General features: G+C 35.7%; 2 protein-coding genes across 3 annotated transcripts; both read right to left on the bottom strand.

Moving 5' to 3' along the window:
- Positions 1-5480: 5480 nt before the first annotated feature.
- On the bottom strand, positions 5481-12793 carry LOC111483278 (peptidyl-prolyl cis-trans isomerase CYP37, chloroplastic). Of its 2 annotated transcripts, none has more exons than XM_023129435.1 (12): positions 12566-12793; positions 11993-12253; positions 11823-11912; positions 9543-9638; positions 8644-8751; positions 8438-8487; positions 7435-7537; positions 7200-7253; positions 6213-6371; positions 5998-6120; positions 5849-5898; positions 5481-5761 (listed from the first exon to the last, which is right to left on the bottom strand). In XM_023129435.1, exons 1-12 carry the CDS (start codon positions 12737-12739, stop codon positions 5650-5652), a joined length of 1380 nt encoding a protein of 459 aa, XP_022985203.1. In that variant the 5' UTR covers positions 12740-12793; the 3' UTR covers positions 5481-5649. The 2 variants fall into 2 exon arrangements, with proteins under 2 accessions (XP_022985203.1, XP_022985204.1); XM_023129436.1 differs by having other exon boundaries at positions 11993-12261; positions 12566-12696.
- A 2091-nt stretch (positions 12794-14884) lies between these two features.
- On the bottom strand, positions 14885-16516 carry LOC111483064 (NAC transcription factor 56). Its single transcript, XM_023129178.1, has 3 exons — positions 16240-16516; positions 15828-16141; positions 14885-15747 (listed from the first exon to the last, which is right to left on the bottom strand). The coding sequence occupies exons 1-3, from the start codon at positions 16421-16423 to the stop codon at positions 15196-15198; spliced, it is 1050 nt and encodes a 349-aa protein (XP_022984946.1). The 5' UTR covers positions 16424-16516; the 3' UTR covers positions 14885-15195.
- Positions 16517-18558: the final 2042 nt, after the last annotated feature.

Raw genomic sequence — 18558 nt, 5'->3', positions numbered from 1 at the left:
TATTTCAATGATAGTTTTGAAGCGTTTATGAAATATCAACTCATGATTATGATTATTATACTATTTGAAGACTATGGGAGAGTCTGACAACTAATCTCTAATAATGAATTTTCTAGATTGACATAATTCATATATGTACTATTAATGAAGTCGCATCTCACCCATGTATGTGTGCGCATGAGATTTGAAGTGATTCTCGGGAATAGTAAAGAGTTAGCTAGATCATCCAAATTATGATAAACATGAGGATTGATATAAGCTCATATGAGCTAAGATTACTTGAACTCAATGATTGGGATAAGCTAACTCGAGTACTTGAACTTGATGATTGAAATCAACTCAAATGAACTAGATTATATTAACCGAATGATGGAAATAAGCTCAAATGAGCCCGATTATATGAAACTAAATGAAATCCCTATGTTTACAATGACATCATACGAGTTGATATAACTAAACAAGAGATAAAACTCCTATAATTGAATTGATAGTCTTAACATGATAAAGGTAATAATCTATGAGAATGATATTTTAATATAAAATCTAAGGAAGTTCTAAAAGCGAAGACATGTATATAGTTTCTAGTAATAAATTATAGTTTACAATATATATTATATTTGATATTTTATTATAAGGCAAATATCTAGTATTTGCCTTATTATCATGAGTATCTTTTGTTATTTCCATTTATTACTATTTTCATATCCTTGTAATTCATTTGATTATAAATAAGATAACTTTCACACCATTTAAGTGTGATGGATTAATCAAACATTCACAGTTTTCCTACATGGTTTATGGACGATTGAGAACCTACCGGTGCGATACTTATTAAATATTTTTATACACGTGCTACTCTTTCATTTCATGTTGTACCTGAGTTATATGGCTTGTGAAGAGCACCAAAGTGGATATGATAAGAAAAGCGGTGTTGTGCGCCGAAAGCGGAACAAATGTACTCACAACACCAAAATCACTCAAGACATACAATATTGCACTAAAAAACTTGATGTTTCAACAGCAGAAAGAATGGCATTATATAGCCTTCTGCTAAACCTAAAGATAAACTAACAAGCCTAAAAATATTAGCAAGACCTTGAGAATAGGTCTTGGTCCTAGAGAATAGGGCTTATGACAGTTTTTAACAATCTCCACCTTGTCATAAGATCTCCAAGTTGATAGCGAATTTGGTTGCTACCACGTCAACACACTACTCCTTCCTTCCGACGTTGATGAGATCCAAATAATGGCAGAACTTTTCACGAGCAATCACCTTTGTCAACATATCAGCAGGGTTATCAGCAGTTCCAATTTTTAGTAAACGAATATCCCCTTTGCTAATAATTTCTCAAATAAAGTGAAAACGGACATCAATGTGTTTTATACAAGCATGATGGACTTGATTTTTTGACAAGCAAATAGCGCTCTGGCTATCACAAAATACATCTATATGTCCCTGCAAAATACCCAAGTCATTGATCAAACCATGCATCCAAATAGCTTCTTTAAAAGCTTCCGTTACTGTCATATACTCTGCTTCAGTGGTAGACAATGCAACAGTAGACTGCAATGTTGAACGCCAACAAACAGGTCCACCAGCCATAGTAAATAAACATTTCTTGTTTTTGAAACTTAATATCAACATCAATAGTGCCAAGAAAGTACCTAAGAATCCATTTTACAGCCTGCCAATGCTCTTTACCAGGATTATGCATATAACGACACACCATGCTTACTGCGTGTGAAAGATCAGGTCAAGTACACACCATAGCATACATCAACGCACCAACAGCATTTGTATAAGGAATGTTCTCCATATACCTTTTGTCATCGTCAGAACTTGGACACATGGAAGCACTAAGCTTGAAATGAGGAGCAAGTGGAGTACTAACGGGTTTGGTTGAATCATTCAAACTAAATCTTGACAATACCTTGCGTAGATATTGAGACTGAGTCAACCAGATTGTACCTTTTTTTCGATCTCGCTCTATCTCCATTCCAAGTATTTTCTTTGCATTGCCTAAGTCTTTCATTTCAAATGTTTTAGAAAGCTCATCTTTGAGTTTATCAATCTCCACCTGTCTCTTTGAAGCAATTAACATATCATCAACATATAAGAGCAAGTAAATAAACGATCCATCATCGAGACATCGATAATACACACAATGGTCAAATTGACTATGAGTATACATATGCTCTACCATGAAATGATCAAACCTTTTATACCATTGGCGAGGGGATTGCTTCATCCCATACAAAGGTTTCTTCAATCTGCATACTAAATGTTGTTGTCCAACTACTCGGAAACCAACTGGTTGCGCCATATATATTTCTTCTTCCAAATCTTCATGCAAAAAGGCAGTTTTTACATCGAGTTGTGCAAGCTCAAGATTAAATTGAGCAACCAAAGCCAACAATATTCGAATCGAAGAATGTTTTACCAGAGGTGAGAAAATTTCATTGGAATCAATACCTTCTTTTTGTGCGTAGCCTTTAGCCACAAGTCGAGCCTTATAACGTATACCAAAAGGATCTTCCTTTTTTGCAAAAACCCATTTACAACCAATTTCCTTCTTACCTTTTGGAAGCTGTACCAAATCCCAAGTTTGATTTATCTTCAATGAAGCTATCTCCTGATTCACAGCCTCTTGCCAGTGTAAGCTATCCGGGCTTTGAATAGCATCTTTGTAACTGTTAGGAACTCCATCAATCAAAGAGAAAGCATATGCTATCGTATCATCAAACCTTGCAGGTTTTCGAATTACCCTTCGTGGTCTATTCTTGGCGATTGACTCAGGTTCCTCCACTCTTTCATTTACAAGGCTTTGCTCCTCAAGACTTTGCTCTTTCTATTCTAAGACATTAAAGTTATTATTTACCTGATCAATAGGTTCTTCAGTAGGAGCAACCACATCAGGAGAGAACACCACCTTCTCCACCTGCTTCAATGCCTCGTCATTATTTTCAATTTTCTGCAAAAATATTTCGGACTCATCGAATGTCACATCTCGACTATTAACAATCTTACTTGTTTCTGGACACCATAACCTATAGCCCTTCACACCTTTGCTAAAGTCCATAACTTTGCTTTTTTTGCTCTAGGATCCAGCTTTGAGTTTGTCACATGATAATAAGCAGGACACCCAAACACATGCAATTTATCATAATCACTAACAGGACTACCTGACCATACCTCAAGCGGAGTTCTCCCACCGTTTCCAGAAACAGGTAAACAATTCACCAAGTGAACTGCATAACTGAGAGCCTCAGCCCAAAATGCTTTACTCAATCCTGCTTGAGACAATATGCATCGAACCTTCTCTGTTAATGCCTTGTTCATTCTCTCAGCAACTCCATTTTGTTGTGGCTTACCAGGAACAGTGAAGTGTCGAACGATCTCTTCATCTCGGCATACTTTAAGGAATGGATCATAAGTATATTCTCCCCCGTTGTCTGATCTCAGCCTTTTGATTTTCCTGTTCGTCTGATTCTCTACCATTTTCTTCCACTCTAGGAAGATTTGGAAAACCTCGTTGTTGTGCCTCATGGATACATCCAAACTCTCTTCGAGTAGTCATCAATAAAGGTGACGAACCACCTCTTTCCTCCCAATGAGACATTCTTTGTGGGACCCCATACATCAGTGTGAACATAATCCAAAATGCCCTTTGTTTGGTGTATAGCTGTACCAAACTTCACATTTTTTTGTTTACCAAATATATAATGTTCACAGAAATCAATTCTTCCAGTTGTGGCACCCTTAAGGACTCCTTGGTTCACCAGTGTCTGAAGCGCCTTCTCACCAGTATGCCCGAGTCGCATGTGCCATAATTTCGATGTCTTGTTCTTTCGAACTTGCGACAGCAGCATGCCCAATTATTGTGGTTCCGTTGAGGTAGTATATGCTACATCTTCTAGTTCCTGTAATTGCCACCAAAGCTCCACGAGCTACTTTCAAATTCCCTCCTTCCAAAATGATGCGATAACCACTCGCATCCAAAACGCCAAATGAAATCAAATTTTTCTTCAAGTCAGGGACATACCTCACCTCTTTGAGTTTTCGTATAACCCCATCAAACATCTTGATTTGTACTGAGCCGATTCCCATTATCTTGCAAGTACTATCATTGCCCATATAGACAACTCCACCATTGAACTTTTTGAAGTCCAAAAACATCTCTTTGTTGGGACACATATGATAGGAGCACCCAGAATCAAGAATCCATTCACTGGTTTGGCTAGCTGATAGGGAGATTGTCAAGGCATCATCTGTATCAGTGTCGTCATCTCTAACCACATTGGACTTCGACCCCTTCTCTTTTAAGATTGAACAATCTTTTTTCCAATGGCCTTTCTGTCGACAATATGCACACTCATTTTTATCAAGTTTTCTCCAATTGTCAGATCTACCTCTCGACTTTAATCGAGACTCTCCACATTCGTTCTTTTTCCAATTAGAAGTCCTTCCTTGAGCAGTGAGAACATTTGAGCTAGAGGTTTGATACGTCTCCTTTTCCTTTTTTCGCATCTCATTGTTTATTAAGGCATTTGAAACATCTTCAAAATCAATATTAGTGATTCCATGTAGTAGGGTCGTTACTAAAAACTCGTAGGTTTCCGGCAAAGAGTTTAATAACAACAACGTCTTATCCTCGTCATCAATCTTAACATCAAGATTGAGCAAATCAGTGATGATTTTGTTAAAATCATCCAAATGCTCAGCCATTGAGATGCCTTCCTTGTAGTCAAAACGGAAGAGTTTCTTCTTCAAATAGAGTTTATTTTCCACACTCTTCTTCATATATTTCACTTCAAGCTTGTCCCATAATTCTTTCGCCAGGGTAATCTTCATAAATGGATATTTCTGATCCTTGCCAAGACAGGATTGAATAATTCCACAGGATTGTCGATTTAATTTCGTCCATTCTGCTTCTGTCATGTCTTCAGGCATTTCCTCTTCGAGAGACACATCGAGGTCTTGCATGACCAGCAAATCGCTAACTTCGCCTCGCCAAACACCAAAATTATTGGTTCCATCAAATTTCTCTACTTCGAGATTGGAACTCCACACTCTCGATCCACGTCGTGATGGTTCTGCCATTTGCAATAATTTATCTGGATGAAACTCAAAAAACACAATTTTTTAAAATTGAATTTCAAGAGAATAAACACGATTGTGAGCACGTCTAATGTTCGATGAGGCCCAAGCTTTCACAATACCCCAAAATACCACAACCTAGCTCTGATACCACTTGTTGTGCGCCGAAAGCAGAACAAATGTACTCACAACACCAAAATCACTCAAGACATACAATATTGCACTAAAAAACTTGATGTTTCAACCGCAGAAAGAATGACATTATATAGCCTTCTGCTAAACCTAAAGATAAACTAACAAGCCTAAAAATATTAGCAAGACCTTGAGAATAGGTCTTGGTCCTAGAGAATAGGGCTTATGATAGTTTTTAACAAGCCGGTCATTACACCAACGAATACCAACTCTTAGGAATACCAAAAGATGAAAGTAAATGAATTAAGTTGCAAGTAACTTAATGGTACATGTAAGATATCACAAGCAACAAAACTTTACGAACAAATACAAATGAAACGAATCAATTGCTAGATCTGGTTTTGATAAGAACAAAAGAATCAATTCTCGTTCGGTAGGATAAGGCGATCTCCACCTTCCACGAGTTTCACAGATCGAATTATGTCTCCTGTTTTAATCTGAGGAAGGATGTCTCGTCCAACGGTTGTGTATCTACCAGACACAAGAGAGTATAAAGATTAATGAAACTTCAAAGGTTGAAAAGAAGAGACAAGGTTCAGTGGTCAAATTATTTATTACCCAAAAACTGAAAACTGCCCTTCATCAAAGGATAGTCCTCCCAAGCCAGACTGAAATATGAATTGCACAACCAGACAGCAAGCTCATGAGCAATTTCAACCAGTAACTGCTTCCAAAAATATGTAAACAAAATAATGAACCAAACTTACATTTCTTTTATCATACAGATAGAAGAAGAATTGATATGGTGAAGAATATTCCTCAGAATCTTCATTATGTGCCATGGCAACTGCCCCATACACAGACAGAGGTAAGACCGGCAATTCTCCATCCTTCCATGTCAGGGGAAAAATAATATAAGAAAAACGAAACGGAAAAGTTCTCTTAAATAAATTATAAGTCGATAATGAGAACAGGATTAAACCTGCACATTAAGGGTTGTTTTGTATAAGGGTTCAAATTGTCCTGACGGCTTTATTTCCAAGGGAATGCTATAGCCTTTGTTGTTGTCAAGACTATTTTCAGAAAGAACAGCTTGACTTGTACAGCTGAGTTTTGTTCCATTATAAGCTCCATCAATTACCTGCAATTCAGCGAAAAACATGGAAGATATACTGAATTTCCATGCACAATCAGTATTTTTTTCGAGCTAGCTGTACAGTTTTCTTTATTTCAACTTGTTATGTTACTTGTGTCATATATGAAGTGTTGATGATTGTTGGGAGGGAGTCCCACATTAGCTTATATTAGGGATGATCATGAGTTTATAAGTAACGAAATAATCTCCATTGGTATAAGACCTTTTGGAGAAGCCTAAAGCAAATCTATGAGAGCATATGCTCAAAGTGGACACTATCATACCATTGTAGAGATCCATGATTCCTTACATGGCATCAGTGTCATACCCTAAACTTAGCCATGTCAATAGAATCCTCAAATGTCGAACAAAGAATTGTTAGCCTCGAAGGTGTAGTCAAAAGTGACTAGAGTGTCGAATAAAGGGTGTACTTTGTTCGAGGGCTCTAGAGAAAGAGTCGAGGCTCGATAAAGAGGAGGCTGTTTGAGGGCTCCATAGGCCTCAAGTGAGGCTCGATAAAGAGGAGGCTGTTTGAGGGCTCCATAGGCCTCAAGTGAGGCTCTATAATGTACTTTGTTCAAGGGGAGGATTGTTGAGGATTGTTGGGAGGGAGTCCCACATTGGCTAATATTAGGGAATGATCATGGGTTTATAAGGAAAGCCATGAGAGCTTATGCACAAAGTGTACAATATCATACCATTGTGGAGATCCGTGATTCATGTGATTCATGTTATTCCTAAGATGGAGTACCTAACTCATCAATGAAAATTAAAAAGCAGTGTAAAGACGTCCTTCAATTAAGCTTAAATGGGGCTGACACTCAACTACCTTACCAGTTTTGCAAAATTCCCAGCTGTCAATGGTGCTGAAAATCCATCCACTACAACCTGGAAACGAGGATAATAATATCAGTATCACTTAATCCTGCTTTTGTCTTTATGTGAAAGATCGATGACCACAAGTCAAGACCAACGAGTTCGAGTCAGAGAGAAAATATATATTGTGAATTAAATACAATTTTTTCTGGAAAGCACAAATGACGTCCAAACTAATCAAGGTTCAACAAACCTGAATTGTAGCTGTATTGCTAGATTCACCACCTGCTTGTGGGGAAAAAGCTGAACCATCTCCTTTCTCAATGGTAAATTCAACAGTTCCTCTCCCTGTCAACCTACAAATCACTATGAGACATTGATATTTGACTCTCAAAACTCATGGAGAACGTTCAATACATTTCTATAATAAATTAACGGAAGTCGTCTGTATAGCATATGTCACACGAAGCATAATCACAAAGTTAATAATACACTAATCTGAGGTAACATTAGAATAAATCCATTTATCCAAAATGAAAATATAACTCCAATAGCTAATCTCACTTATCTTTTGTAAATCTGGAGGTAAACTAACAGAAAAGTAAAAAATACGAATATGGACCCAATCATGAATCAATGTATTATGACGTTTCTGCATTCCAAACTATATGAGTCTTTATATCATTCTTCACGATGATAAAAATTAAAAAGTAATAATTCATGAAATAAGGAGTCACCCTAATGCGAAAGCCATTGGAGGAGTTACATGTATACATTTGTCAAACTAAGATAAATGCATATTGTATTTATTTTGAATTATATGAATAACAATATCTTAACTAGGATAGCAGAATTTTTAGGATCATAGCAATTTTAGCGTTGCCCTTGTGACACAGAATCTAACCAAGTTTGGTTTAGGGATGGATACCCATACATAAAGGCTTAGGATGAAAATCCTAGTTTAGTCTTGAATGAGTAGAATTTTGAATATTAGTTGAGTCACAACGTCCGTATTCTTAGTCTCTCTTTCTCCTATCTATTTGTTCTACATCACATGCATCTTCACATACTGAATAAGGAAATATGGTTGAATTGCTAACCTAAAGCACTTGAATGCATCTTGAGGTTAACGACTATGATGGATGTTTCGAGATAATTCTTAGTCTTCGACAGTCGGAGAGTGATAAGAAATGAAATATGGGTGCAAGGGCGCCATTCAAACAGGAAATGAAGTATTGATGGGAATAATTACTGACCTTGGATATTTCAAGTATTGCTCAGGCAATAAAAATGACAATCCAGGGGCCTGTGGGACAAGAAGTTAAGGGAAAATAGGATAAGAACCCTATTATAACATAAAAAGAAAAAACATAAGCAGATAACATTGTTTCTAGGTCATGCAACTCCAACTTTTCCCCATGTCAAGCTGTGGGTAGTTCTTTAAGTAGTTTAACATGCTAACCTGCAACAATTCCAACTCTGCAACAGTATCAAGTGATGATGCAAGTCCTACAGACACTTTATCTGGGTCATTATCCTTAATACTTTGGAGGAGAGTTTGCAGTCCACCCTGAGAACCAAAGAAATGCTAAATGTTCATCTAGCTTCTGAATTACCCAATAAAATTAACCAAAACCTAATCATGAGTAGATTATGTGAAAGAGAGAAAAATGATAAAATTCATCGATGAAAAATAAACTGGGACACAAATTTTATATGAAGTCTCGATTGCAATATTACATTACTTCAATTCGTATTTACTATTCTATCCAGCCATAAAATCACCCCCACAACACTGTTTTCCGGGCACAGTTAGCCAAAAGACCTATTTATCATTCCAAATTCTAATTATAAGACTTTAAGTTCTGACCTACGAAAAATTTTACTGCTAGAGAGACTACTCAAAAGAGTTAAAATCGCTATGATCAAATTTTATGAAGCATTGACACTTCATTTTATTGTGAGTATTGTCTTCAATAACCACTAAACACAGGCAGCAGACTTTCATACTGACAAGAGGTTAATTTCTTAATATGATTTTTTTTTAAAGTTTGCTGCCACGTGATGACATTGAGGATATTGTTAAAACATTTGCTGCTTTAAAAGAACAAATAAAAACTAATGATGAAATGTTCATTTTATACTGTGTAACTACGCATGTCTATTTCATTATCTATTCTCTTTTTTCAAAAGACAAAAGCATCATTTTGAGGTCCATTAAATATCACGTGTATCTTATATGTTTCAACCATACTTCTTAGATCAAGGGCTTGTTATAATCTTCTTCCTTAATTTCAATCAGCATTATAATGGAGATGTACAGCAGGTTTCCAAGTCAAATGGAGCGCTGCTCTTATGTACCTTGCCTTCAGTTAGAGTTGTGTATAACGATGAACCTTTTTCCTTCAACTCTGATGGTATACTTCCCAAAATCAAGTCTTTCTCATCAATTGCCAGCTGCAATAGGCAAACATAAACAAGTCAAATAAGAAGTTTAGAATGTGTTACAGCTCCAACTGATAAATAGATCTAAACGAGGAAGGAAAACACAAACAAAAATAAAAGTAAACTTAACCTCATGGTCAAGGAAAGAACGACACAATATTTTTACCAGAAATTATCTTCTGATTCAAGTTAAACTATTGTACTACATGCGATAATCTCTCAAAAAGAGAGAGAGTTCTTCTCATTTAATGAATAAAGAATGTACAACCATATTTACAGGCAACAATGCAAAAAGAACAACAATTAAAAATTAATAATTAATCACTGATTAGTTACTATCCTCCCTCAAACACATGCACGAAGAGTAAGTTGATGATCTTTAGTAAAAATCGGTAAGTTGATGATCACTGATTGGACCACAGAGCTGAAGGAAAAAATTGGTATGAGCTTTAGTCAAAAAATCGGTAAGTTGATGATCTGTAGTAATATATGGTAGCTCAACATCCTAATTGTAATGACTCATGCCCAGAATTTGGATCAAAATTCGACACACTTGATAGCCCTAACATTATCCTACATTCCCTGCGACATGGTCACGTTACTTTTCGCTTCTAAGAGTGAAAACTATTCCCATAGGCCAACACGAGTCCTTTCAGCATGGTTTTTTCACACTCACATGTATCCTAAGAAAATTCATAGGAGGTCACCCAACATAGAATTACTCCAAGCAAATTACGCTTAACCATGGAGTTCCTATAATTGAGTCACAAAAAAAAGGTGCACCTTGTTGATATAGGTAATGACTTTCAATTCTTTTAAGCCTTTCGTAGTCATTATATCTTCAGGATCGCTCTCATTCGGTTGTGGCCTCGGTACATTCATGTACTCCTCCTTTACTTGGGAGTCAGTCACATGCCCACCAGCATCCGCATTGGTTCATTGATGAAACACATTTTAGAAGGAGAGGTATCGCTCTGATACCATCTATAACAACTCATGCCTAGGCTTCGGCACCTGATGGCTCCAACATCTCCAGCATCCCCAGCGACATGGTCACGTTGCTTACTCTTCGCTTCTAAAAGTGAAGACTATCTTCACAAAACAATATGGGTCATTCCAGCATGCTTTGTCTATAAGGTAACCAGACGTGGAATGTCTATCCAGAGAATCACCAGCCCAGGCTGAATCAGAATAAGCATGGAGACAAAGAAAATCAAAGTACCCTCGATGAAACAGTAAACCAAGACCAATAGCCCCTGAGAGATATCTCAATATCCTCTTAGCAGCAACTAAATGAGAATCAGAAGTAGTGTGCATATACTGAGAAAGTTTACTAACACAAAACGATATATGAGGCCTACTGAAGGTTAAGTAATGAAGGGCACCAATAGGAACTCGATTGTTTTTAGCATCCTCAGCAGAACAAAGAGCACCCAAGTAAGAAGCTGCTGCTAAAACAAGAGGAGTTGCACAAGACTTAGCACTAAGCATGTGAAAACGCTTCAAAACATCCCTAGTATACTTTGCTTGATGCACAACAATACCATTCTTATGAGAAATCTCCCAAGAAAGTATCTTAAAATTCCAAAATCTATCATTTCAAACTGAAGCTTCAGCTGCGAAATAAGAGCCTGAATATAACCATAGTGCCTTTTGTGGATAGAGTAACAATAGTGCTTAATCCATAGAAGTCTCACAGCCACAATATTTGCGACAGCAGCCGGAGAAAGTGTAGCATTGATAACCATCACTAGAATATGATCCTTCGCAATCCAATCCTCATAAACAGGATTTGAACAAGGAATGGCAGAAAGAAAGGATGCCGATTCAGAAGTCGTTGGTGATGGGATCAAAGACATAAGGACAGTAAAAGAGCATCCTGTTTATGAATTTGATCCATCAATGAATCAATAAGCTTATGAGCCTTTCAAAATCGAGGTCATTTGAAGCTTCTACGTTAGAAAATTAGATCCATACAGGCGAATTGAAACAAGATTACAGGTGTTAGAAAGAAGAAAAACCTGAGTAGAATACTCCTTGGAAGCAGAACAATCAGTCATGGGGAAAGGTAAAAGACAAATGCGTGGAGAAGAAAACAAGACGCAGACTGGAGGAATTAAAAACAGCAATCAAACACTAAGCAAGTAATTAAACACTGATTAGTTACATGAATGAAGAAGCAGGGTTATATGTTACCTTGAGAGCTTTCTTCACATTACCCTCCATAGTTCCATAAGGCTTCCTTTGCGGAATCCTTAGCAAATATGATATCTCTTCTAAGGAGTCCTAGAAGGAAAAACGGTGTGGCAAAACAATTAATGATCACCATAAAAGAAAAATGTACATACTAGAATCTCAGCAACAACCTGTATCGCCTTCATGCTCGTGTTTGCAGGAATTGCTCTCCTTAATGCAAGTTCTCCTGTTCTTGGGACCTTGGTGTCAGGTGAATAAAGTACTGCCATGGCAGGATGAATTGATTGAATGTCCCAATTCAGCAGGGGGAATGGAGAAGAAATTTGGATACATATGAGGATCATAGCAATTAACTTCCCAAATTCCCTCTTTCCATTTTCAAAACCTGAAATACATGACTGTCGGAGAAACTTATGCTGGTCCATTGCTTCCTGCATCACTGAAACTCTATTCAGAAATTGAAGAGCACCAAGTAAAAGAGAATGACCAAAATGTCAATAGAGGTGGCACATTCAGTAGATTTCTATCACTTTCATTCAAAACTTTGAACATAATTCCATTCGAAAAAGTTCTATTTGCTCCAAAAATCACTATACATTTCTCGCCAAGTTTAGGGACTAAACTCATTGAAACAAAAGAGAAATTTGAAGATACTTTCCGTGCAACCAATTAAACAGGAAAATTGAACTGACATTACGAAATTTACAAGAAATAAACACTTTTACAGTGAATCGGGGACCAACCAGTGATGAGTTCTTAGCAGACGCGGAGGAGAGTTTCGGGAGAATCGAGCTTCCAGATGACCGGGTAAATCGAACCATGCAATGTGTATGAAGAAAGCTGCATCTCGTAGTGTGAGGGGCGGCAGAGAGAGATAACCGGCGAGAGAAAACGGCCGAAGATAAAGGGAACGCCATGAAAGGAAGTTGGTAGCTGCAGAGAGGCCTTGGCGCGCCTCATCCGTAGAAGAAAGCTTATCTGAAACTGAAATTATAATTTATTTTTTAAAAAAAAGTTAAATTATAGAAAATAACTTCTTCAAAAAATTTCAATAATGCCATTGAAAATTTTAAACTTAATAAATAAATAACACTCAGATTAATAATAACGTTAAAATTTCAAAATATTAAAAATATCCTTAATTTTATGGTTTTAAAAATTTTTTAAATGTCGTTAAATTGTTCTCCATAGATGTCGACATAGTCGGAGTCATCTCCATTTTAAGAATTTGATGCGTAGGTCTTCGGAAAAAAATACTTATTTTTTTTCTACACATGATGCCAACTGCGGCTAGAAAAGTCTAGATAAGGTAAATTGTGATCTTCACGTGCCTCAAGGATGAACTTTTTTTAGGAGGATGTGATGACTTGTAAAATGATAAAAACTGTATTTAGGTTAAATAGGTTGAATATAGCAAGCTCAAGGTTTCGAGAGTTAGATAAACGCACTTCTTCATTAGTCATATTAATGTATTTATATGAGATTTGACGTAGGGATCTCGAATGTGGGTTTGAGAATTAATCAAATCGAAATAACCCCTCGAGGTAGGGTATGCATTTGGCACGCCCCATTGAACAAGAGTCTAGCTATGGATCGTGGTCAACAGTGTGGCTCAAATCCTTCTCTCTTCCAGGCCCATTTGGGTTTCGGGACATAACTCGATTCGAGTTTCATTTGTTTCCTAGTTAGGTAGCCTCTAAATTTTTTCAATCTCGATTATTCCCCTATGATCATTTCTCTTGAATTTGTACTTAATTTGAGGGCTCAATAGTTGGTCTTCTTTAGTCAATCTTTGACTTATTGATCTCGACGTGTGTTGATCTATTTAGACAATCTTTCAACTTATTGGTATTGGATCGGTCTTTTACTAAAATTTACTTCAATAGATATAAGTTTCTTTTTCTTTTGATATCGATATATCTATAAAGTTTGAAAGGTCAGGTGAGGAGTCTGTCATGCTATGATTTCCTAAATATTGTTTTCATAAATTTTATCATAAGAGTACACTAAAAAAATCTATACATTAAAAAAAGAATGCAATTTAGAGTAAAAAAAATTTCATATGGTAAAAAAAAGAATTATGATGAGGGGGTAATTAATTAATTGAGATGGGGGTAGGGTTAGAGTGGAAGTATTAATCACTTACTTAATTTAATTTCATATATAATCCATAATTAGTCACTAATAATTCAAACCTTTGTAAAGTAGTTTTGTACGCTTTCCTCACAATGGAATGCAATTAAAAAGAGGTATTAAATATGGGGTAGTTTTTAGATAACGATTCCTATATTAGATAATTGTGTGAATGGTCCCATATTCATTCTTTTTTTATTTTTTTTATTTTATTTTTTTAAAGAATAATATTAAAGAAAAATAAAACCAAGTTGGCTTGTCAATGCAATGTTAGAAAATCACGACCACACTCAAATATCTACTTAATGCTATTTTCCTTATTTAGGATTTACTTTCTTTTTTTATTTTCCATTTTAATTAAATTCACCCATACCCATATCTTCCAATTTTTAAATTAAATACGTAATAAATGTTTAAAAATTTATGTTTATGTATTCATCCAGATGTCACGTCAATTGGAAAAGAAATGACGATACGAGCTAAAGTAGACAATATCTGCTACTAGTGTTACATCTTTTTAATTATATTATTTTAGAAAGTAAAAGTAGTTTTCATATATGAAATTAATTCCTTCCACACCCACCTCTAGTTTGAAATTTAAAAAGTAACTTAAAATTGATATTCAACAATAAGATCTTTATTCAAATGGATATTTCCATACAAATCAAACCTTCCATTATATATATATATATATGATAATGATCTTATTGGTGAGTAGCTTGAAATATAAATGATATAATTACTGTTAAGTTTCCTGAAGAAGAAGAAGAAAGACCCCATAAGGGTTTCAGATGAATAACCCTAAATCCTTCATACATCTGCTCGTGATTCTATAGAAACACAATCAAAAGAACAATGAAATTATAAAATTTTCATCAAATTTAAAGTTCTACAGAAGCAGAGCAGTACATTAAGAGTTCATAATATATATATATATATATATATATGTTTATATAATCATAGTGTTCATAATTAACTACTCTGTACAAAAGGGTTTTACCACTATTCTATTTCAAACCAAAGAAAAAAAAAAAGTATATGTGTATACACTAACCTTCTTTCAAATGGGTATAGAATCTATTCTTATGTAGAAAGCATCTATGGCCTCAGTTTTGAAATTGGAGTGAGAGATAGAGAGAGAATTGTTTTTTTTTTTTTTACCTACTACCAAACAAAATAATATTCTCCTAAAATCTAAATCGTTAACCGGGTAGAATTGGATTGGGTTGAGTTGAATTGTTTACGAGTACCAATTTGCACCTGGGACTTGGTAAGTTGAGCGGAAAAGCCCGTCTCCGATGGAACCCAGGACGGTGTGGGCGTGGTGGTGCAGGGGCGGGGTTTGTGGGAGGTTGTTGAGTAGAGTGGCGAATGAGGAGGTGGAATTTTGGGGATTATTGTCGGTACTATGTGTGGTTGTGACAGAGGTGGAAGCTCCATCGGTAGTGTTTTCGAAATGCAATCTCTTGTTTGAGGAAATGTCTGAATGGTCTTGGTCTTGTTGTTCTTGTTCTTGTTGTTGGGTCCAGAAGAGCGAGGAGGGTAGGCGCTTTGAATTGGTAAGTCCACCATCGTTGTTGTTGGCACCCACTATTCCTTGAAGCAGGTTTTGATCATTTTGATGAAGGAAGGTGGCGTAATTGAAACCCAATTTTGGGTATTCATCATTGAGCCTCAGCGATTGGGGTATTGATCCTATCATAATTTCATCCATTGAATCTTCCCTCTCTTGATCCATTCCCCTATGCGAATTGTTTTTCTTGTATATTCGGCACAGTACCCAATCATCCAGCTAACCAAAAAACGCACAAAAAAAAAAACACTCAAAATCATGATTCCATCAACTCAATCAATGTTATGTTGTTGAATTACCTTCAAGGAGTTCTTCTTGTTGGCCAAATCATAGCCAGGAGGCCTATTGATACTGGGCTTGTTATCAGCCAACCTATATTCGTGCATAATCCAATTGGTTTTGATTCCTTTAGGCGGTTTTCCCCCATAGAACACCAGCGCCTTCTTCACCCCTACTTTCTGGTTGCTTCCACCCGAGGCCAACACCGGCTTATCCGTCCCTGTCGCCTTCCAGTACCCCGACGTTGCGGCTCGATTCGGCCGCGCTCCTTTCGGGTACTTCCTTTCCCTTGGACTGAAGAAGTACCATTCCTGTTCTCCAAAAGTAGCTTTCGCTGATAAAATCATCACAAAATTAATTACTAATTACAACAACACCACCACCACCACCTAAGGTTCTGAACATTAATTATGAAAAAATTGAAGATCGTACCTGGAAGCTCCCATGGATCGAACTTGTAGAGATCAACCTCGGCGATTATGGCGACCGGCAAGGGCACAGAGTTGGCTTTCTTCTTGAGATAGTGAACCACGAGCTCTTCGTCGGTCGGGTGAAATCGGAACCCCGGCGGTAAGTTCGGCTGCTGTGGTCCCGCCGACGAGTCGGTGCTCTCCATCGTCCAGTTTCCTCCGATGACTGTGAGATTCTGTTTTGGAAGAAGAAGAAGAAGAAGAAGAAGGAAATGGGTTTGTTGCAGTTACTCAAAAATGGTGCACGAAACAGGCGAAGGTGATGTTTTAAACGGAGGAGTGAGAAAGAGAGTTGGGTATGATCAAGTGCGGGCAGGATTATGTAAACACTTACTACAAAGCCAATAGAATATGACCACGTCGTTGAAAGAGGGGTATTGTTGTCTTTTGGAAGCCTGGAATTATGCCTTGATTCGAGCGGAGTTGGAGGGAGAATGATGCAGTGGATGATCACCTGATGCTGATGCGAAGTGTAACTGGAACCGTTAAATGACCGACGCGTGTGAACTGAACTCAGAATCATAACGCGACACGTGTAAGAGTTGTGTGCGTGTGTGGGGTCCACTCTCCACACCTACAACATTTTAAGAGAGAGAAAGAAAAAAAAAAAGAGAAATTGGAGTGGGGCCCACTGTACAAATTCCAATGGAAATCCATTTTGTTGTGTGTGAAATTTTTATAATAAAATAAAAAAAAATGGAAGAAATCAAGCCTTTCTCTCTCCTTTGAACCCACTGGTTGGAGAGCCTTCTCATTTTGGGTGCCCTAGTTTTCTACTTTCTAAATTTAGTTTTGCATTTATTTCTTTTTTTTTCTTTTTAAATTAAAACAAATTAAATTCTGGTTTTATTATAATAATTTTGTTTAATGTTTTTTTTTAATCATTATTATCGCCTCTATATTTAATTTTTAACTATTAAACACAAAAAATCATACTCCATCTTAATTCTTAAATCCCATTTTCAAAATAATAATAAAATTTCAAGACTATTTTTCTAATTTAATAAGCTTAATGACATTTAAATGTCTTATTATTAAAATTAGGTCTACATTAGTAAATATTTTTATTTTAATTTTTAATTTTTTACAAAGAGGGAGTTTTCTAGAATAAAGATTTTAAAAGGGCTTTAAAAGAGAGGTAAACAAAAGTAAATTTGAATGAAAGAAAAGTGAAAATGGAGTATGAATTATTGAAAGTGTAAAAATAAATAAATAATGATATTTAGGTATGTAAGTAGAACAGTTCAACTACTCATGCTTGATTAGCTAGGAGTAAAATCTAAACCTACCCGGTTAAAAATCCTCCCTTTTTAATTTATTTTTGTATATACACTCGATCAATAAATTCAAATAGACGTAAGATATATGAATAAAGAAATACCACATTTAAATAAATAAGAGCGATCCTATAGATACATTGGTAAAAGATAGGATTTTCTCTCAATATTTTAAAACGCGTCTATTAAAGAGAGGTGTTCACATCTTTACAAATAATGTTTAGTTATTTGAACACAAAATTAAGGAGTTGGAGATTGGACCAAAATCTCTCGAGATTAGATCCCATAATGATATACTATAAAATAATTATTATTTTTGAAGGAGATAAGTTGTGTGGCCCCAAATGCTCCCCAAATCATGTACCATTGGGTCCCACTCACTGCCCTACATTGTTTTAAATAACTACCAAATATTCTTTTTCAATCATTGTTTTTCTTTTTCTTTACATTAAAAAATAACATACTTTCACATAAAATAAATAAATAAATAATAATTTTACTATATGATTTAGGCTTCAACCAACATCTAGGTCAAAAGTTTATTATATAAATTAATGCACACCAATGATGTCTAGTTTTAATTATTACTTTCATAATTGTCATTAATTATATTATTAGACGATCATTTTAAATAAATCTATAAGGGTATTCATACCTTCCGATAATTTAACTAATCTAAATTATCCAATTTAAATTATAAAAGTTAGGTTATGTTAGATATTTTTTCAGTTTGGGTCGGTTAAATTTTTTTAAAAATAAAAAATTTAATTAAGTTTTCAATTTGATCGGTAATTATTAATGCTAAACTTAGGTAAATGAAATTAATTGTATTATTTAGTTGACTTAAAAATTTAATTGAGTTAATTTAAAAGATTTGACTTTTAATAAGAATGGATAAATGTGATTTTATATTTCATCCAAATTAATAAATGGATCTTAATTAACCTGATAATTGAATGATTACTAACTTTATCAATTTGGGCCCACTTCGCCACATTTCCTAT

The sequence above is a fragment of the Cucurbita maxima genome, unplaced genomic scaffold (genome assembly GCF_002738345.1).
Source record: "Cucurbita maxima cultivar Rimu unplaced genomic scaffold, Cmax_1.0 Cma_Scf00008, whole genome shotgun sequence".
In the NCBI taxonomy this organism is placed as follows: domain Eukaryota; kingdom Viridiplantae; phylum Streptophyta; class Magnoliopsida; order Cucurbitales; family Cucurbitaceae; genus Cucurbita; species Cucurbita maxima.
Note: the sequence above shows the minus strand (reverse complement) of the source record. Positions and strands in the feature narration are given on the sequence as shown.